General features: G+C 44.7%; 1 protein-coding gene and 1 non-coding gene across 6 annotated transcripts; one reads left to right on the plus strand and one right to left on the minus strand.

Annotated features, from left to right (window-relative positions):
• Positions 1-227: 227 nt before the first annotated feature.
• Positions 228-21,564, minus strand: fam114a1 (family with sequence similarity 114 member A1). 5 transcript variants are annotated; one of them, XM_085409946.1, is made up of 14 exons: positions 20,708-21,503; positions 14,309-15,059; positions 13,054-13,380; positions 12,456-12,540; positions 11,068-11,300; positions 9,298-9,432; positions 8,969-9,121; positions 8,705-8,885; positions 7,016-7,101; positions 5,370-5,582; positions 5,033-5,172; positions 3,517-3,589; positions 2,971-3,024; positions 228-2,384 (listed from the first exon to the last, which is right to left on the minus strand). In XM_085409946.1, the coding sequence occupies exons 3-14, from the start codon at positions 13,372-13,374 to the stop codon at positions 2,259-2,261; spliced, it is 1,800 nt and encodes a 599-aa protein (XP_085266072.1). In that variant the 5' UTR covers positions 13,375-13,380; positions 14,309-15,059; positions 20,708-21,503; the 3' UTR covers positions 228-2,258. The 5 variants fall into 5 exon arrangements, with proteins under 5 accessions (XP_085266072.1, XP_085266074.1, XP_085266070.1 ...); XM_085409948.1 differs by lacking the exons at positions 14,309-15,059; positions 20,708-21,503 and adding an exon at positions 21,512-21,564 and having other exon boundaries at positions 8,744-8,885; XM_085409944.1 differs by lacking the exons at positions 14,309-15,059; positions 20,708-21,503 and adding an exon at positions 21,512-21,564.
• Positions 21,565-22,043: 479 nt separating this feature from the next.
• Positions 22,044-22,115, plus strand: trnap-agg (transfer RNA proline (anticodon AGG)). The gene has a single exon. It is a non-coding gene; the product is annotated as a tRNA-Pro (tRNA).

The following is a 22,115-nucleotide window of genomic DNA, read 5'->3' on the forward strand; positions in this document are numbered from 1 at the left end:
AGACGGCGGTTCAGAAGGAGGAGAAAAATGTAGAGCATAGTTGAGATACAACACATCTGACACATCTCTGCGGTGATGTGTGAGATGAAACCGACGTGGTATACATTTCTGAATGTTGGAACGCATGATCAAAGGCTTTGTTCTGGAGTAAAAACATGTAACCTATGTGTGCATGTAAGGCTGTCTTTGGGGTGTTTAAAGTGGAATCACACAAAGTGTACAGCAGGTCGAACGCGAGTAACCACCTGGTTTTATTTCACCATAAAAACATTAAAGGAGCCAAGCTCGCTCTGCCAGGAAGTAACTAACTCCAGATAGCAGCACCTGCAAGGCTCATGTCTTACTGTGAATTTGCTCTTTTTGCAGTCAGTCGTACTCAACCATCTGGAAAACATCTGTATTTGCAGCACATTTTCAGAATTATTAAACCCAATCGCTACTCTTTTACTTTTATGGCGTAAGAGGGAGACATGAAAAATATTTTAACTTATGGGTCATTCCACCTCATATCGCTCATCACATTTTTAGATCATTGTCTGCTCAACCACCTGTGTATTGCTTGAAAATCGAATGGTTTAAAACTTGGATGACTATAATCTAGCTGTGAAGTTTCAGCCTCGTGTATCAAATACTTTTTTGGACATGTTTTGTTTTTCTTTTCTGAGGCAATGTTTCAACATGAATATCTCAAAAATGTCCAAGATAAAAGCCTAAAACTTTCTCTGATCTTTCTTTCTCCGTAAGATAGAATCAGGGTCTGTAATTTGGAAACAATGCTTAAAAATGTCTGGGTGGATTGAGCAAACACAACAAGTTGCACACTAGAGACATTAGCTCATTATTTAATATGAAAGAACAAATTTCAGGAGCTTCCAGATGTAAGTCTTATTATAACGGAGAAAATTATCTTGTGAAGTATATGCATATTTGTTATTTTCAAGACCCACTGGATGAGTCTAATAATGATGTTTAATTTTGAAATATACAAAAATGCAACAAATACTGATTTTTTCTTGTACATACAAATAAATATTACAATGTTGTATCTTTAAATTTGAATGCAGACTGGAGCTGGTCGAGCAGATGGCCCACAATAATTTGAGATAAATTGACCCTTATACCAACAGTTTTGCAGAGTGAGGCAGTTTTAATGCATATTTATAACCAAAGAATCAGAAGTTACACTCCGTTTCAGCAAAGATTGCTGTGTGCGAGTTATACAATCCACATCTACCTATCGTGTTTCAATAACCTTTAAAGTGAGTGAACAATGAGTTAGCTCATTGTTTAGCAACAAACAGATGCACATGATGGAGTAATTCCGGCTAAAGAGCTCAATGTCCCCTTTAGGATTTAGCAAAAGCCAAAATCAGAGTTTAAAGAGTCAAAATTCACTAAATGAATGATAGTGTTTAAAAGGTGATACATAACACAAGTGTTCACTATTTACTTCCACAAAAAATGTCTCTAAAATCAGTTATTGCAGGTTTGAATTAATAAACCCCCCCAAAACAGACAGTTTTTGTTTTACAGGGGTAATTAAATGTTTTATTGTTATTTTGTTGCTGTATTTCACACTGTTTGGTTTTGGTGCAGCCAAACTAGCCGATTCCCTTCAAAAGGCTGTGGTTTCACTTTTAGCGTAGAGAGTGGTATCGCTCATCTAATTCAGTCCAACAACAAGACGCAAACAGAAATTAATTAACCGACATCACATTAGTAATGTTCACAACAAAAGATGGAAATAAAATATAAGGTAGTGTTGTTTCATATAATTTAACACAGAAAACAAAATAAGTATGATATTACTATATATAATCACTGACGCTGGTATTTTATCTTAACCTGCAATTAAACAGTCAACACAACAGACACTCTACTAGTGTTAGTCTATGTTTTTTCCTGTTGTGCAAAGAAAGCTCAATGTACAATAATATAGAGTTTGATCAGTACAATCAGTAATATTCTGTTTTTTGGTTTTGAGGCGTGGACGTCATTTTGGTTTCTTAAAGCAAAACATCAACGGCAAAACAGGCAAAGTAACATTCAGAGACACAACGTGGCACAAACACACAAACAAAACGTATGCGAGCTACCACTACGTGTGTCAGTTAAGCTGGTATCTTCCTGATGATATTCTCTGTGTTCTGTTACTATTTGGCACTTAGTGTAGATTAAAGCACTTGTTCTGGTGACTCTATTCTCTATACTTTACTGTACAACAATAGACACACTGGCAGGCAGTTGCACAGGCAGTGTTAATGCTGAATCTGTGCTGCGGCCTCTGTGGCGGGTCGGCAGTGTTGGCTCTGGATGTGGGAGATCTGCAGGATGGGCAGCAGCAGCTGAAATGCATTCTGGATGTAGTTGGTGCTGTTGGAGCCCTGCGGATAGGAAATCATAAGTAGATGTAGCATAGTGCTGAACAATATATATGCATATATACATATATGTATATAATTGAGAGTTTCAAAGACTGATGGCTTGGGGACAGAAACTGTTCTCTTGCTATTCTGCTCCAACAGCTGTAAATCCTCTAGCTAGACACCTGTAGTGAGAATAATCCATGATGGGGATGGATGGAATATAACAATGCTACATGTGCACAGTTTGTGTGCACAGCTCTGGATGTTTCTGGTCATCCAGAAATTCCTCGAGGCATTAAACAGGTGCTTTGCTAACAAGAAAACAATGCCTCCTGGCATCGCTGTCACAGAGATATAACAATAAAAATGAGGAAAGATTTGTTTCTAGAGATGAAATTTGTAAAAAAAAATGCATTCTGAAAAATGTTGAACAAGTCTTTAAACGCTGTGTGGATCTCGTCTGAGTGCCTCTTAAAACTCAGTTCCCATTGCATTAGTGATGATGATCCTGATCATTTATCTGTCACTCATCATGAGACTGCTACATCATTAATTTTATCCATTTTTATTTTTATTCACGATGTTCAAAGTAAAAAAATCTCACCTCTAGCAGCACACTCTCTACCAGTGGGTTCAGCTCTTCTGCTTTCCTCTGGCCCTAAAAAAGAGAGGCAGTGACACTCGTGAGATCAATAAAAGATGATGGAGTAGCAGAAAAACACAAGTACAAAGACAAAGATCAAAAATTATTTTACTACTGTCAGCAGAGCCTATGAAAAAACCCCCAAACAAACAAAAGAAACAGTGACTTGATCCAACAAACAAATACTCACATATCAGCTGTCTGATATATCTCCTGCTACATCTAAAAAGCTCTGCTGTCACTGAGTCACGTTGTTGTAGTGGGTGAAATGTTTAATTACAATGAATACGACCACTGTATTTATTATGAGTCAGCTCTACAGAGACTGCTCTGTTGGCATAAATACTCATTAGAGCACCCCGTGTGTATTCATACAACTTAAAATAGGCCCCAACTGAACTAAAGTTAAACCCCGATGGATACTTTTTGACAATAGCAAACATTATTAGAATAGTCACAATCATCCCTAATGTTCACACACCCACATGCACACACACTCTCACCTACCCCAACATCGAGCAGCGTATCAGAGAACTTCTTGGCCAAACACTCCACCTCCTTACACATGGCACATGTCAACCTGCAATAAGAAGAGTGGATTTGAGCATGCATCACTCCTTGGAGTAGTGATACTATCTCTTCCTTGACCTCTCTCTACCTCACAGATACACACACACAGACATGCAGACACACATTATGTGCAAATGGATTATTTCTTCACATTTAGTTTTTGCTAGCTCTTTAATTGTAGACCTAATGCCATACACACCTAACTGTTCTTATTTTAGTGCCCCTCAATCCCCTTTTCTCTCTGTCCTCCTCTCTCCTTGGTACCAGGGGGATTCACCCAAATGATCCTGGTAAAACAGATCCTTATCAAAGCCTTCCCCAAGCTGCAGTATCTGCCCTAGCACAGGGCCGAAAAAAAGGAAAATCAGACCCTCTAACTGGACCGACTTTATCTTTGATAACAGCACGTTTTTCATAAGCTTATGCACACGTGAACTGTGCAACATTTATTTTGATCATTTTTGACCAACATCTTGTGTTGATGATGAGCATGTTGGATTGTTACGGCAAGTTATCTCCAGCACATCCCAGTGGGGTTAATGTCTGGAGTCTGTTGCGTCTAATCCACGTGAAAATGACGTCTCCTATTCCCTGAACTCCCTGAACCACTCTTTTACAATTTGAGCCTGATGAATCCAACCCAACCACATTGGAAGAAAACATTTACTAAAGGAAAAACCTGGTCATTCAGTATTTTCAGGTAGTAAGCTGACCTCAATTTCTGAACCAATCCCAGATCGTAACACTGCCCCCACAGGCTTGTACAGCAGAAACCTGACACAATGAATGCATCACTTCACCCGCCTCTCTTCTTGCCCTGATGCACCCATCACTCTGGAACAGAGTAAATCTGAACTCATTAGACCACATGACCCTTTTTTCATTTACTCCAATCTTTATGCTCCCGAATATACTGAAGCCCTTTTCCTGATTAGCCTCACTGATAAGTGGCTTTCTTAAGGCTACACAGCTGTTTAGTCCCAATCACTTGAGCTGTTCTCGCACTGTGTGTGTGGAAAGGCTCTTACATGTTGATTTTTTATCATTTCATTCCAATTTTAGCAGTTCCAACAATCTCCTTAGTTGTTTTCTTTGCTTGACACAGTCCAATAATTTCAGTGAAACGCAGTAACAGCTGACACGGTTGTCTAAGAAATGATAAGCTCTTATGTATTTGCCTAGTTAAATCCAGGTGGTGACTTGTCTTTTGGCCAGGCAGTGTATGCGACTGTTTCAGTCTTCTTTGCTTGTGAACCTAACCTCAACAATCACAAATGCCAAATCCCAAACATTTCCATTATTTCCCTTAGCAAAGACATAACAACAGCTTATATTGATCTCCTGGAGGCTTACCCTAACCCGTACCATAACCTTGAACCTGTCAAGGGGATACCCACAGAAGGAAGTTCCCACAATGTAAGTGTGTAATACAAGTACACATTCACACACATACCTGGTGAGGACGTGTGCCTGGTCTCTGGCTGGTTTCTCTTGCTCCTGGCCGTGGAGGATGAGCTCCGCCACCTTGTGGAGCTGCTCGATGCTGCGAGCCGTCACTTCTGCCAGACTGCTGACCGATGACAGGTAGATGGCCTGATGAGAGGAAGGTGAGTGTATACACACACACACACACACACACACACACACACACACACACACACACACACACACACACACACACACACACAGAATAAGTGATTCAAATCAAATAAGGCAGTGACAGCAGGAAGAAAAGGTGACGGAATTTAAACTTGAAAGCAGAAGTCATAACAGTGCAGATGAGACGTCACCTCTACAGATAAGGGGTCGCTCTCCTTTGCCTCTTCTCCTCCCTTCATCTCCTCCTCCTCGCCCTTCTTCTCCCCCAGCTCTTCTCCGTCTTTCTTCTTCTCTTCCTTTTTGTTCTCCTCTCCTCCTGGCTGGTCCTGCGTTTCCCTGCCAACTGTCTCTGTAGTGACAGGTTGTTCCACCTTGCTCACCCAATCATGGGCCCTCATTCGAGCCTGGAGATGCATAATTACCACTCATCAGGTCTGCATGAAGACACATTCCCACCCTGATCCTGATGTATGCTAATTGGATGCATATACATGGATATATGCTAATATTGGTTTTTATATATGTGAATGTGATTACGCAGGATGGCTTTAGGGGCTGATAACTTTTAAATTAGCTTTGCAGCAGGATGCAGAGTTACTATGTTGAGTGTAGATACAAAGATGTGTATTTTTGTAGCTTTGTGGACCGTTTTCTCAGAGCAAATAGGAAGAATGATTGGTGGTTGTTAGAATATTCCTGGTACTAAACTACACTATGGAATTTGAAATGCATGATTTCAACACAATTTCATAATAAAACGAGGTATAAACTAATACTCATAACACATCTTTATAGAAGAAAAATCAAAGATTTTCTTTCCAAATCAGAATCATATCACTATGTGAAGGAAACTATCTGTGCATTACACCTACAGGAGTGTTTATGACACCCCAGAAAAAAGACAACAACCCTTCTCCATCAAACTTTAGAGCAGGCACGATTCGGTCAGGCAGGTGGTGTTCATGTGGCACTCGCCAAAGCCAGATTGATGATGTATTGCTTGCGTGCTGCTTCTCAGCCACAGAAACCCGAGTCATGAAGCACCGGGCGCAGTTTTTGTGCTGATGTCGAAACCCTGCAGTTACTCAGTCAGCAGAGCACTATGTGCCTCAGCACTCGGCAATCCTGTGCTGTAACGTTACGTGACTTGCGGTGATTCCTAAATGCTTCTGCTTTGCAGTAATACTACTTACAGTTGACTTGTTGCAACAGCTGAATCAGAGTTGCAACACTGGCATTTCTCTATCACAGTGCCACCTTCAAATTCACAAATGTTTGTAAAGGCAGGCTGCCTTTATATACCTGTGGCCACGAGACTGAAAACACCTGGATTCATAAATGATGTGGCTCAATACCTTTGTCCATATAATGCAGAATGATATGACATTCAGAGCACAGACAGTATACTGGCTACTTCCTAGACTTCTGTACAATCAGACCTCTTTTTGAAACCAGAGGAGTCGCCTCCTTCTGGACATTAGAGGAAATACAGGTTTTAGGCAATTCAACACCAGCTTCGCTTTTCAGCCACACAACTAAGGTCTGTATTTTATACACAGTCTGTGATTTAAAGGCTCGTCACAGACAATGTACCAGAAGGCAAAAAGGCGCTTCACCCACTGATGGTGCTGATGTAAAGTAGTAAGTGTCAGTAACTTAACAACTGGTGTTGCCAATAAAAAAATATAAAAGATTGTATTTATTATTAAACTGTACAATTTACAGAAAAGACAGTTAATTTAAAATTGATAGCAAAATGCAGGATGGATGGATGGATGGATGGATGGATGGATGGATGGATGGATGAAAACTACTGGCATCTGTGTGAGTGAGTCACCTTGTTGAGTTTGTCCGGCGTGGCGGCAACATGAAGTTCAAAGAGCAGCTCGGTGAGAACACTCACAAACTCCTCGCCATCAGCAGCTGATAAAAATGCACAAAAGGCATGCACCACCTCGTGTCAGTTTACTTAAATACACAAAGCACGTGTTAAAGTGTGATGCTACACGCATTTACACCACATGTCAGGAATCAGTCGATTTACTCCATGCTGAGATCACGAAGCGTATATTGTTGTTGTCATGCCAACGTAATTCAAACTCCTGTGTATAAATTACAGCTGGAATTGTAAAACATGCAGATTCGGCGCCTGGATCTTATGGATTGTTTCTGTTGGCTTTTCTTGAGTCTGCAAATGTGTCGGTGGCCCCTGAACACCAAACGCCGGATCAGGCATCCTGTTCAACCCTCCGAGCAAAAGGGCGCCTGCCTGCTTTGAGCTGTGCACCTCCATGACATCCCCTGAAGGTGCCCCTCACAAACCCTTTAAAATGTAAAGTGGTGAGATGTGACGAGACCAAAACTTGCCATCACACTGACACAGTTTCACTCCAGTAGAACATTTTCTACTTCTTTAGCAGATTAGAAACAGTCACCGTCATCGCTGATTCCCGTAAGGATCTAAGGTTTTCAGGGCTTTTAGGAAGAGGAAATATAATTTGGGTAAGTTCTAGGATGCAGAGCATATAAGATTATTTGACATGAAGCAGATGTTTAAGTGAAAATTTGGATTCTTGAACTCTAATTACGACATAATATAACAGATTGATGTGACTTGTCAGAGTCATAAGAGAGTGAATAAAACAAAAATGTCAGGTCAGATAATAAGACGTTTGGGATCAAAAGGGTGGCTGATCATAACCCTAGGTAGACCTACTTGTCAGGTTAGGTTACCTGTACCAGTGACCAGTGACGATACTAATGCAATATTATTAGAGGCTGAACTGGGTCAGAACAAGAGAGTTCAGGCAAAGGAATGCTATTTTTTAGTTTATGAGGAAAAGGTCCAGATTTTCTTAATTTTTTTTTTTTTCGTGGAGTTTAGATGACCTCCATATAAACAAAGAAAAGAACATATTTTTGTGTGCTGACAGAGCCTGACTCAAGGATGACAACGCAGTTAATCTGGTCATGTTTTCACTGAAGCCATGCAGTGTCTTTCATCTCGTTATAAGATGCTAAAAGATCATCCTGTATCAGTAACAGGAGAAGGAGGGGTACTCAGGCCATTTTCCATAAGTTTGTTGCCTCATAAGAAACAAAGGAAAAGTCATTGCCTCACTTTTTTCCTGCAATGTTGCTGAAACTGGAGAAGGCTGTGTAAACGGCTTTAAACAGCAACCAAATACCACAGGATTAGTCTTTGTGTCTGAAATTGATGGAGCACGCTTTTAAAAAGCACTCTTTGAATCTGCACAAACTAACTTTCTGCACAACTGCACAAACTTTGAAAAGATTAAAACTAAAATAAGTGAGCTAAAGCTCCCTGAGGAACAACAGCAGGCTGCCCACAGCCAGCATCAGAGATAAGCGCAGTCATGAGTGTGTTCAACAACAAACCCTGTTTTTAACAGTTTGGGTTATCATTTCCCATCCAGGTGCCTGTCAAAGGCCACCTGATCCTGGGTCAGCGCTAAGGGACCACCTCCACCTACAGCAGGTCTAGCAGTCGATCTGGGTCACTCACATAAGGGGGTAGAACAGTGTAATTGGGAACTAAGATCACCGTTATCCTTCGTCTGTCCTCCTCCTTCTGTCTCCACATCCTCCTCTTCCTCTTGCTTGATGAAAATCTCCTTGATGTAAATCAGCTCCTTCTTCACCTCCTCCTGCTCCTCTTCGGTCAGGGAGGAGAGGAAGGCTTGAACCTAAAATCACAGCTGCAGGTAAACTGCTTGAAACAGGCAGTGTTTCTGAAGCGCTTTCTGTATTCCCGACACTCGCGCCTTACCTTTGCTTCACTCTCATTGGACAGAATCTCCAGGGCCTCCAGGTGTGACAAGCCCTGGTAGTCATCAAAAAGAATACCGTAGTGAGCTGTGGGAGCACTGATAGGCTGGTTACTCAGACGGGCCCGCTCCTTCTCCTTGGCTTCCTTCAACATCTGAAAAAAGAAAAAAAAAAAAAAAAATCAGAAAAAACAGAGCCACCAATTTAAAGCAATTACACCTACACACACACACACACACACACACACACACACACACACACACACACGACACACCAGTTTCAGATTCATTTCTTATCTGACAAGATGAGATGAGATGGTCAGTTGCATGCCTGACTAAGTGACGCGGTCTTTTGCATCAGAGTTTTGGTCTTTTTAAAACCCGGGTCACTCTCTGCAAGAACAGTCATGGTCTTCTTTCCAATGAACTCCAAGGCATCCAAGCCTCCACTGATCACTGACTTACCCTGAGAGACACAGAGAGACAGATGCAGAGCGAGGAAGGGTGGGAGGGGAAAGGCAGTTCAGCAAACTACAGTAGCCTGTTAAAGAAAACAATAAAAAAACAAAAACAAAATAGGATTGACCAACAAAATTGTAAATTTAGATTGCACACTTTTATAAAATGTTGTAATTTAAATAATATCATACTGAAAGTTTGCATACTGAAAACTAAATGAATTCAGTTAAAAAAATATGAGCTTGCTCTTGGTTTATTGAGGTCCATGAGCGCCAAAATGAATGAAATAAATACATTGTTAACTAATTAAATGTGTCATTAATCAATTAACCCTTTAAATCTCAGTCAGTTCAGTCAGGAACAAAGAGGGAAAAAATAAAGTGAATGTTTTTGCAAAATATTTAAGTAGGATTGTAATTTTAAAACTGCAGCCTTCTGCCAAAAATCAAGAGATCATTGCTTACAATCCATAACAGCTCACAACTGCTTCCAGTCTGATTTTCAAAGCACAGATGATGTCTTTAACTTTAACTGCGCTCCTTCACACAGCAGGAAATCGAGAGGCAGAGCATGTGTTAATGAGAAATATTTCAGCTTACTAAAACTGTGAATTAGGAGGTACTTAATATGTAACACAAATAAATAAATCGTTGACAGCACTGAAGGGGCTCGACTTTTCTATCGACCATGGCTTGCCATCGAACACAGATTGAGGAATGCCGCAGGGAAGGAGAGGAGAGGAGCTGGCAGCGACGTCCAGAGGAGGATCAGTAAATCAAGGACTGTCTTCTGCAGCGTGGACGCTGTCTGAAGTCATCACAGTCAAGCACTCTCACCAATCTGAGGCTATAATAGAGCTGTGCTGTGTCTGCTGTAACTCTATAGGCTAAATTAGTTAAAGGGTTAATTAATTAAATAGGTTAAGCTCTGTAGAGTTCATTCTTTTTAAAATCTCACTTATATTTTGAGACATCTTATTAAACAGTTTATTTTGGATTAACCTGATTTTGTAGATTAAATAAGCCCCACTTTCAGAGTACTTACTTCTATTTGCATCTACTTGTCTGCTAATACTGTAGCATTCAGGGTTAATAGGGAAGCTTTTCAATTATGTTTGCAGTTCAGCAGCAGTTTTATATGCTTATACGTTAGGAGCAAAACTGTGACACCACTAGTGCATTATACTGATCACTGACTTATCCTGAGAGAGACAGAGAGAACCTGAAATCTAAATATTTAAAAATTTTGCCAGGAAGAAGGAGAATGACTGAGGGCGACCATAAAAAACTCTCACTAAGTCTAAAAGTCTCAGGAGACTGCTGTGGATCTGATTAAACTGAACGACCTCCAAACATTCGGTAAAGCACATCATCAGAAACAAGCACAACTCCATCACACAGACAGCTCTGCTGTGGACACCAAAGTGCAAAAGAGAGCGCCCTAAGACCACACGGCAGCAGACTGTCGAGGCGGCATTATGGGCACTAAGAAAACGAGACGACTCTTCATATCTGAGTACATGACTGCCTGGTGAAATGTATGATTTAATCGCCACTAACACTCTTTCATGACATGGTTTGGAAGCTTCATCAGATGGATACCTTTTGTGTGTCTCTCTGTGCGTGTATGTGTGTTCACTCACAGTGTTTTGTACGGCATGTGTGATTGTAGAGAAAACGCCCCTGCTAGAAGCTGTGGCTGCAGTAGGAGAAGACGACTCCCCGGAGTTGGACAGGTCAATCTCTCTGCTTTCGATTCCTCCTTCTGTCTTCTCCTCCACTCCCTCCTCCTCTTCCTGTGCCTCCTCTCCAACTGAGGTTCTGTGGAGACGAAGTGCCTCTCCTGCCTTCACCTTTACTGAGGTCAGGCTTTGACCTGCACACAGAAAGCAGCAAATTAAAGACTCACATACATGAGGAGAAGTAGACATTGATGGTCTATTTCTCCTGCTTGCCAGCGACATTTCTCATTACATATATAAAAACACATGGTCCTATAATAATCCTGGCTGAAATCTATGAGCCAATTTTGAAACCGCAAGAATGATGGCAGAAGTAAGACAAGCGATAAAATGTTTCTTCACTTGCTTATGGAAGGACTCTGTGCTTGTCTGTTACTATCACCTTGCTATCAGGTCCCTGCTACTGCAGAAATACCGTACCAGCGATTTCTGAATCGCTACACATGAGCAAATACACATATAGATATTGTTAAAGTGTTTATGTGATGACAGTGTGTATTTTCAAATTGTGCATCTTGGAAAACATTGCTGCACCACAAATCGTGTACAGATTTGGGTGCAACAATGTTTGGGTCCTTTCATAGTTATGGTGTATTTGACATTCCTGTGTTGGTGTTTGTGCATCGTCATTTGTGCAACTGACCAGTCATGTTGCTGTGATGTCACAGCTGTGCAATGGAGGGGAAAAAGAAAACAAATAGCTCTGTTTTTATAAAACACCCTCCTGGAATAAATAGTAAGCACTGCAAGTGCTTTCTTTATTAATTTATACAATATAATAAATTTACTATGGAGTTAGGTTTTTGTTAGCCAAATTTAACTCATGTTAGTTCGCTAGTAATAGCTTTCAATAGCATTAGCTACCTTCTCAGTTAATGCTAACTGTATGCTCACACAACATCACTGGTCAGTTTCAATGTTGACCCTGAACCAAAATTATTATGGTGACGCAAGAACAACATCAACATGGGGATATCAGATTGTGCCACAGTTATGCACAACTGGCCAATCACAGGGTGAAATGTAATTCAGTTCAATTCTATTCTATTCATACAGCACCAAATCACAAGGCCACAATGTGCTTAATATTGTAAGATAAAGACCCAACAATAATACGGAGAAACAATCAGATGACCCTATGGGCAAGCACTTTGGCGACAGTGGAAAGGAAAAGCTCCCCTTTAACAGGACGAAACCTCTGGCAGAACCAGCTCAGGGAGGGACTGGTGGTGAGTGAAATGGGTGTAAATGTGAAGAAAAGAATTGGATGAGAAAAACCTGGGACATACCCACTGTGGAGGTGGCAGTGGTCAGAAGAGATTTTCCCCATGAACTCCAAGCTCCCCAACCTTTTTCTTTGTCCAGGAGGGACTTCTGTGCGCAAATATCCATCATAGGAAAGGAATAAAACTGTTAACCGTTTGGTCTATAATATGTGTGAAAGTACAAAACAAATGACAATCACAAATCTCTAAATACATATCATAATTGCTTGTTTATTATTAAATATTTCAAAATGTCAATATGAAGCTGTATTATACATAGAAAGGCTGGATCTTAGCTTTAAGGAAATTCATGTATCATGAAAACAGAAACTAGCAGTTTTCATCAATCAAATTAACTAACGAGAAGTTAATAGGCTTTGGCTTTGTCAAGCTAAAAGACAGTGTAACACCTTCAGTGTCACTTATTTAAAGATTTCAGTGATTATATGTACATATTTGAGCCTGTATATACAATTTCCTGAATAAAAATCCTAAATATATTCAAAATTCTTGTTTCTTTGAAGTTATTTTATAACTGTGTGCAAGTGTATCTATGAGACATTTTCCTCTCAGTGCTTTGTGTCAAGGAAACATAAATCAAACTTCAGCTTGTGAAACAAACCTCCACATCTTCCTCTGCAGCCTCTGTGTCTGGCTCCAGGCTCACTGGTTGGTCACATTCAGTCATCTGACTCTCTGCAGGAGACTCTGGTTGGTCAGCCTGACCCTCTAATGTCTCAGAGGTGGTGGTGTTCTCTGTGGTCGACTGCTCTTTGGACTGATCAAAACTCTCAGGGGAGAAAAGAGGCTGCAGTGGATCTGCTGGGGGTGTACCGGCTGCTGGTACATCCTGACCGAGGCTAGGAACAGGGTCGGGGGGCTGAACAGGTGGAGGGGTGGGGTCTGTGGAGGGGTCAGCATCAGAGGAGGCAGCCTGAGACATGATGATCTGCAAAAAGTTGGATTTTTAGTGGAAAACTGCTCATCTGTGTCTTTCGTATAAATGCACTTTCCCTAAAACAAAAACACTGTTTATACAAATCTAAGCATAAAGTGGAAACACTCAGTTCTTACATGTTTTATCATGTGTGAAACTCTTGAGGCCTGGCACATTCACACAGCGTTTAATTATTAGTGTGAATTAGACTTTTCATTGGGATTAACTTTAGTGACACTAAACAATGTTCCTCAAATTATGAAGTACTAAGAGTACCAACTGTGTAAACTGTTCCGTGCCAAAGAGGATTGAGGAAAAAGTCAATCAAGCTGTGTCTGTATCCCACACATACGTCATAAGAGGTGTGATTGGGCTAAAAACATCTGGCTTTAAGGACTGGGAGCTTTTTTCTGCAGCTCACTGTACTTGCAATTGAACATGTTGTAAGGGACTTTTGTTGATAATATATAATGTATTAAATAACAATTAAAAAACTGGGGTATATAGAGACTCCTGGACCATTTAAAGCAGGGGTGTCAAACATAAAGCCCGGGGTCCACAATTGGCCCGGTGAAGTCTCGAATCCGGTCCCCTGGACAGCTTTAGAAAGGGACGCATAGATTTTGAACTTTTGACTGTATTTTCATAAGTTTCACAGATTTTCCTATTGATAAAGACCAACCACCTTCATTGCTGCAATTTTACACAGGTATTATTAATTTCTCTGGTCCCAGCCACTTAAGATCAAAATGGGCTTTATGTGGCCCATGTAAAAGGAGTTTGACATTCCTGGTTTAAAGTGATGTAGAATAAGTATTTTTTTTTAAATATATAAATAAAAATGAAAATCATAAAAAATGACAACTTGGATTTCTACCCCATCCATCCCTCTCAGTCACATGCAGCAGTCCCTGAAGACACACCCAGACCCCCTTCTTACCGGTCACCTGCTCCTTACCCAGCTCAGCCCAGGCCAGGTGAGAGATGTAATCTCAGGAATGCCTGTCTTGGGTCTGCACTGGTGCCTCAGATTTGGCTTGGGAATTAGTGATTGACACCATTATTTAACACACCATTTTCAGTGCATGGGAGATCCACGTTTAGCCACTGTGGCATCAACAACCAAAGGGACTCCACTTGAGTGGGTATCTCTTTTATCTCACCCTGGTTTTTACTTAAGGTGCAGTACCATTTATTCTTATTTTTGTTTTCTTTTTAGCCCTTTATTATTTATTTAACTTATTTATTTCCATATCTTAAAGTTGCAGTTTGTCTTTGTATTTTCTCTTTGAAGCATTCTAGGGTGCAGGTGTGCATTAAATAATCTGTAAATAAAGAGTCGAGTTTCTATCTTATTCTAAACTGTTGCAGCAACGAACAATTATCCCGATTCTCTAATAAACACGATGGATACTATTTATTTTATTTGGCCTGGAATTAGAGACATTTTCTCGCTATGCTCTCCTTTTTTTCCTCTTCTCGTTCCCTTCAACCTCCCACCATATGGTAGCAGATAGCTGTCCCTCAATGAAGCTAGATTTGTTGGTCGCTTCCTATTAAAAAAAGAGTTTTTCCTTCCCGCCATTGCCAAGTGTCGTAAATAAGTGAGTGAGGTTTTAAATGTGATTTTTTTTTTTTTTCATTAAAGCTGCAGTAGAAAGTGCCGTGAGGGGAATTGTTGCTGTGAACAACTAAATAAAACGGTTAGTTATGTCTATAACTTCTGTTCCCTGAAGGAGAGGAACGAGGTACAACACATAAGTATGGGATATCACGCCCTCGCGTGTCCTGGCTGAAGAAACCTTTATTCACGCCTTTACGGCAGATGACGTGTGATGACACGCGCAAGGCCCCGCCCGCACATATAGCCGCTGCCATCACCGTCATCCCTCAGTTCGATAGCCGCTCTTCACCGAGCCAACTGCTCAGTGGGGCCACCCTGTGTTGTACCTCGTTCCTCTCCTTCAGGGAACAGAAGTTATAGACATAACTAACCGTTCCCTTTCAGTCGATTCACTCGGTACAACACATAAGTATGGGACCTATATACACGCCCCGCAGAGCAGCCACCGAACCGGAACGGGACCACCACATCCTTAGTGAGTGGTAGACCCAGCAGAAAGGACAGCATGAGCCACCGAAGGGGCTGTAACGTCCAACCGATAAAACCGCACAAAAGTGTGCGGCGACGCCCAATTAGCCGCTGCACAAATATCAGCCACAGGCACCCCTCTAAAAAGAGCCCATGAGGTCGCCATCCCCCTGGTGGAATGAGCTCCCACCCCGTGGGGCAACGCAAAACCTCCGGTGCTGTATGCCAGCGAGATAGCTTCTACAATCCAGTGGGACAGCCTCTGTCTGGACAGAGCTCTACCTCTATTCGGATTAGCGAAGCAGACAAACAACTGGTCACACAAACGCACATCCCGAGTGCGCTCAATGTAGGTGCGTAGCGCACGCACCGGACAAAGAGAATGCACCCTCCTCTGCTCCTCAGATTCAAAAGGAGGGGAGCAAAAGCTCAGCAACTCAAACTCCATTGAACTATAAGATGCAGGCATGACCTTGGGAAGATAGGCGGCATTCGGACGCAATACGACCTTGCGGCCATCAGGAGAAAACTGCGTGCAGGCAGGATGCACAGACAGCGCATGAAGGTCCCCCACTCGCTTCGCCGAGGCCAAAGCGAGAAGTAATGCGGTCTTATACGAAAGAAGTTTCATATCCACCGACTCAACGGGTTCAAACGGAGGGCCACAAAGGGCCTCCAGCACCAAAGACAAGTCCCAAGCCGGGACACTGGACTTAAGCACGGGCCTCAGCCGGCGAACCCCTTTCAGAAAACGCACGGCGAGGGGATGCGCACCTGGTGTCACCCCGTCAAAACCGATATGACAAGCAGATATAGCCGCTAAATAAACCTTGATCGTCGAAAACGAAAGGCCTTTATCCAACAGCTCCTGCAGGAATGTCAAAACATCCACAATAGAGCACTGAAATGGGAGAGTGTGGCGGTCCTGGCACCATCGCTCGAAGGCTCGCCATTTGTAAGCATACAAGCCTCTAGTAGACGAGGCCCTGGCGCTCTGAATCGTCGCTACCACACTAGGTGGCAGACCCTTAGCAACCAAGTTTAACCTCTCAGCAGGTAAGCATGAAGGTGCCACAGATCCGGGCGCGGATGAAACACTTCCCCCCCCGCCTGAGAGAGGAGATCCCTGCGGAGAGGAAGCTGCCAAGGACTTGCTGCAAGCAGGCTGATTATTTCTGCATACCACGACTTCGCGGGCCACCAAGGGGCCACCAGGATCAGAGAGAGGGAATGCCGACGCACCCTCTCCAGAATTGGAGATATCATTTCCACTGGGGGAAATGCATACAGGAGCACGTCTGGCCATTGGTGCGCTAGCGCGTCCAAGCCCAAGGGTGCATCGTGGTCGATTATGGAGAAGTACAGGGGGCAGTGAGCATTCACCCTGGAAGCAAAAAGATCTATTTGCGCCTCGCCAAATAGATCCCAAATCTGAGCCACTATTGAAGGGTGTAACCTCCATTCTCTCACCAGAGGACCCCCCCTGGAGAGAAGGTCCGGCCCCAGGTTCAGGTGGCCCGGGACATGGGTGGCTCTTAGAGTCAGAAAATGAACACTGCACCATAACAGCAGAGAGCGAGACAGCTGCAACAGGGGAAGAGAGCGTGTTCCTCCCTGCCTGTTTATATAAGACACCACTGTTGAATTGTCCGTCCTGACTAAGACATGCTGGCCCTGCAGGACTGGACGGAAACGCTTTAGAGCTAAGAACACTGCTAACAGCTCTAAGTGGTTGATGTGCAGCTGGCGCTGAGCCGCGGACCAGATCCCTCTCACTGACGCACCCTCGCACAGCGCTCCCCACCCACTTAGGGAAGCATCTGTGGACACCACCTTGCGAAACAACACCCTCCCAATCCGAGAGCCCTGGTGCAGTAGCCCGGGCTCCCTCCAAGGACGGAGAGCTAGCATGCAAGACGCAGTTACCGGCAGCCTCCTCCGGAGGTGACGCGAAGCACACAAACGGTGAGAGAGAGTCCAGCGTTGAAACGCTCTCATTTTCAACAGCCCAAGCGGCACTACGGCGATCATAGATGCCATCATGCCCAACAAGCGCAATATCGTCTGGAAACGCAGTCTGCGTCCCAGCTGAAATTGAGCGAGGCAGCGATGAAACGCGGCCACTCTGTGCTCTGACAACCGTGCGCGGCTGGAAAGAGAGCATATTTCCAGACCGAGAAAAGCGATCTGTTGACCTGGGATTAGCGAGCTCTTCTGAAAGTTCACAGAGAACCCCAGTGTCTGAATGTGTGACAGAACCCGCGACAGCTGCGTCTCCGCCTGTTCTCTGGAGCAAGCCACGAGAGCCCAGTCGTCCAGGTAGGCCAAGATGCGGATGCCCCTCTTCCTGAGGGGCGCTAGCGCTGCCTCGGCACATTTCGTAAAGGTGCGGGGAGCGAGCGACAGCCCGAACGGCAGCACTAGGTATTCGTAGGCTACGCCCTCGAATGCAAACCTCAGAAACTGCCTGTGTTTCGGGTGTATAGCGACATGAAAATAAGCATCTGTTAGATCGATTGTCGCAAACCAATCTCCCGGGCCGACTGCACTCAGGAGCTGTCTGAGTGTTAGCATCTTGAACCTGTACGTTCGCAGGTACGTGTTCAAGACTCGCAGGTCGAGGATGGGACGAAGCCCTCCCCCTTTCTTCGGAATGACAAAATAACGGCTGTACCAACCTTTGTCCGTCTCCGAAGCGGGGACCACCCGTATTGCTCTCTTCTGTAATAGCGCCTGTATTTCCTCTCTGAGTACCAAGGCTGCCTCGGGGTTGACAATCGTGTTCACGACTCTTTGGAAACGAGGCGGCTTGACCCGGAACTGCAACCGGTAACCCATGGCAACGGTTTGCAGCACCCACGGAGAGGGGGCGCAAGCGCGCCACTGAGGGAAGTGAGCAGCCAGCCGGCTGGCCTGCAGCACTGACGGCGGGGCGCCGTCGCCCCCCAGTGTGTCTGCAGGGGACTGCATCCCCTGCCTGACCTGGCTCATTTCGCCTGCAGGTTGAGCATTTGAGATTGTTTGAGAGTAAACAACACTCTTTATTGATTGCAACATGGGAACATGTACATTTATACATTTTGTTGGGTGCACCTTTTTCGGGGCATAACAATGAAAAACAGCGGGAACACTCGATGTGGTCGCTTGAACATTCAACACATCTGAACCGTGTGCAGGGGTTATGTGCTTGGGAGACCGCGATAGGGAAGTGCAGCGCCTTCTGGGGCTGACAACCTGAACAGAACTTAAGCGGCACCTCTTGTGCGGCAACAGAGGGGTAAGAGCAGCGTCTCCCTGCTGCCGGATCCCTTCCCCACTCGCAATCACAGCTAGGAGGGCTGAGGCTTCTTCCTCCTGGGCGTCGGGTCCCGTCGGGGGCCCGGGGGAGGGCCTTTGCCCCAGGCCGACTGGCGTGGAGCTCGGGCCGGAGTACGTGCTCTCGCCGGCGGCCCTCCCACTCCAGCAGTGGGCGCCGGTCTCTTGCCAGCTGTCAGAGGAGCGGCGGGCCTGTGAGAGCTAGCAGTGGGCTTGGGCTGGGGCTGGCGTCTGGGGATGATGTCGCGCAGAGCTTCCGTCTGCTTCTTCCTCAGATCGAATCTAGCCTGAATGGCTTCAAGTGAATGTCCGAATAACCCAGCCGCAGACACTGGTGCGTCCAGATACACAGCTCTGTCTCTATCAGGGACGTCGGAGAGGGTCAGCCACAGGTGCCTCTGCGCCACCACTGTCGAAGCCATCCCTCTGCCCAGGGAGAGCGCTGCACAGCGAGACGCACGGAGGATGTAATCCGTGGTGACTCTAACCTCGTTAAGAAGAGGTGACAGCGGGCTGTCCTCCGGAACCAGCGATCCAAGCTCCGCCAGGCACATTGCTTGGTACGTCTGGAGCATGGTGACGGAACTCATGGCTCGAGCGGTGCCGGCCTGAGCCCGATAAATCTTCTCCAGCTGCGAGGCCGAGAATCTGCAGTGCTTGGACGGCAGAGTTGCGGGGCCACCGACACCATGGTTATGGGACGGGGCCAGATAAGCAGCCAGAGACGGCTCCATAGGGGGTGGGTTAGCTAAACCAGCTCCCTCGGCGCCGTCCAATTCCATGTACTGTCCATAGCCGGGCACAGTGACGCGGGTAGACAGAGGTTTGTCCCATGACGCTGTTAGCTCGCAGAGAAAGTCTGGGAACATGGGGAGGCAGTTTTTGGCCGTTGCGGGCTCCGGTGGAAGGAAAAAACCCGCAAACCGCGACGGCTTCCGAGCTGGTGGAGGAGAGGGCCAGTCCACCTGCAGCTTCTCAGCGGCACGGCGAAACAGGGAGAAAAGAGAGGTGTCATCGTGGCCGACCGGCGCAGCAGCGGCGGCATATTGGGTCGACAATGAGCTCTCCTGCTCATCCTCCGACAAACCATGGATATCCAGGCCGATGTCCAGCACGTCATCGTCTTCCTGGGGAGCGCTGGCGGGCTTCAACCCAGGCTGAAGCCCGTCAGCGCTCCTGCATGGTTCCGGTCCGTCATCGGCTAACCCGTCAACGTATTCCATGTGGTCAGCCCAGCTAATCGCGGGGACATCGACCTGAAAATTTTCGTCTTCGGACTCGGACGAAGCCGGGGCTCCAGACTCGGAAAGAAGAGGGTCATGCCGTGCGACAGCCGAGCGTCCCAGCACTCTTTCCACAAACGTCACCCGTCTTTCCAGGGTCGAGCGTCGGAGCTGGCGACAAAACGCACAAGCTTCGGGCTCCGTCAACGCTCTCCTAGCGTGGACGATCCCCAGGCAGACAGGGCAGGCATCGTGCTGGTCGCTGTCGTGCAAAGAGAAACCACATCCCTGAGGACAGGGGCGAACAGAAGATTTCTGCTTTGCTCGCTTCGGTTTGGAGTCCATTCCCAAAACGCAAAGCGAAACGCTGCACAAGAAAAACTTGAAAATAGCGCTCCGCGGGCAGCCTACGCACCAGCTGGGCGGTGGAGGCTAACACCAACAGGGGCAGTTAAGCTAGGTTCAAGTTGGCAGACAACGGAGCTAACTAGCAGTAGCTAGCTAGCCCAACTCAGCAGAGGTGTTCTCAGCGAGGTGAAGAGCGTAAGAACTGAGGGATGACGGTGATGGCAGCGGCTATATGTGCGGGCGGGGCCTTGCGCGTGTCATCACACGTCATCTGCCGTAAAGGCGTGAATAAAGGTTTCTTCAGCCAGGACACGCGAGGGCGTGATATCCCATACTTATGTGTTGTACCGAGTGAATCGACTGAAAGGGAACTGGACTCAACTGAAAGAATTTTGACAACACAGAATTTTATATGTGCTATAATTAAAGCGACAGTACTGCTGGTCATTTCATGTCCGATGTTGCCATCTTGTGTTCAGTTGCTGTACTCAGATGCATATGACTATCACTCAGTGATTTTATTACTGTTAAAAGGAGTTTTCTGCCAGAAAAAGGTCCTTGTGCAGAACGTTTTTTGGTTTTTTTTGTTTTTTAAATCAGAAGAGCTGGTGTGGTTAAAAATAATAATTAATATATATATATAAAACTTCACAAAATAGAAAAATATGTTTTCACCCACACACAAAAAAAATGCTTTAAACAGATACTGGAAACCACGGTCTCATAATTCTCATTTTGCATTTTGAGCAGTAACAATAATCTTGCACTTTTGACATAAATTATATAAACATCTTTTCCTCTGACTCATATAGAGCGTGACAGCGTGACAAATAATAATTCCCTAATGCTAACACCTAAGTAAGGATGTATTAAAGACTGCCCTGCCTTTTTAGTGCGATTTATAGCATTAATGCAACGTGACAGCATAGGCAACGCTGTATAAGAGACAGGCAACAAAGAGCACTGTTATGCTCTACTTTCACGCTAACATGAATGGATGTTTCTCACTTCCTAAACACATACAAACACACAAAAACAAAGCGATGCAGCAAATTTATGAAAGACTAATCTCAAGTTGAACTGCAGTTCTTCGCTCGTATAGTCAAAGGAAAATTATAAAGCTGGGAGACAGTTTTGTTTTTATGAAAGTGACAGTGCAGCTCACCCGTTTGGTGCCAGCCAGCGGCTCTTCCGCCCCGCCACGTCGGCAGGACGGTGGTCTGTGACTGCGCCAAAGAGTAACAGCTGACAAGAGAGTTCTCTGCCTCGGGAGCGGCTCTGATGAGCTAAGCTAACACAACTTCACAGACGGGCAAAAAACTACAGCGCACACAAAAACAAACTGTACGTGTGTGTGTGTTTTTCCTCCAATAATTAGAAAACGGCACCACAGTTTCAATATAGCATTCTGTTTCAGAATGCGACCGCTGAATAAGTTAGGCCAGTCATAAAATAAACGACGCCAGTCAAAATAGCAGCGAAGTTGCATCTATGTAGGAGTGAATCATTTCAGTTCTTCTGGCTCTTTAGAGGAGCAACACCTCTATTCTGAAGCTCGGTGAAACGAGAGTCCGCACAACAGCTGCTGTTACACGCAAAACCCCACAAAAACAAATAAAACAAAACAGACTAAAATGAGTACAACTAGTGATGACGAGTACGATTTATATACATATTAATCTGCTTGCTTGCTCAGTGGCTCGTTGGTCTAGGGGTATGATTCTCGCTTAGGGTGCGAGAGGTCCCGGGTTCAAATCCCGGACGAGCCC

The sequence above is a fragment of the Rhamphochromis longiceps genome, linkage group LG6 (assembly GCF_057381845.1).
Source record: "Rhamphochromis longiceps isolate RC_006_pf linkage group LG6, R_longiceps_female_GT1.1, whole genome shotgun sequence".
Classification (NCBI taxonomy): Eukaryota; Metazoa; Chordata; class Actinopteri; order Cichliformes; family Cichlidae; genus Rhamphochromis; species Rhamphochromis longiceps.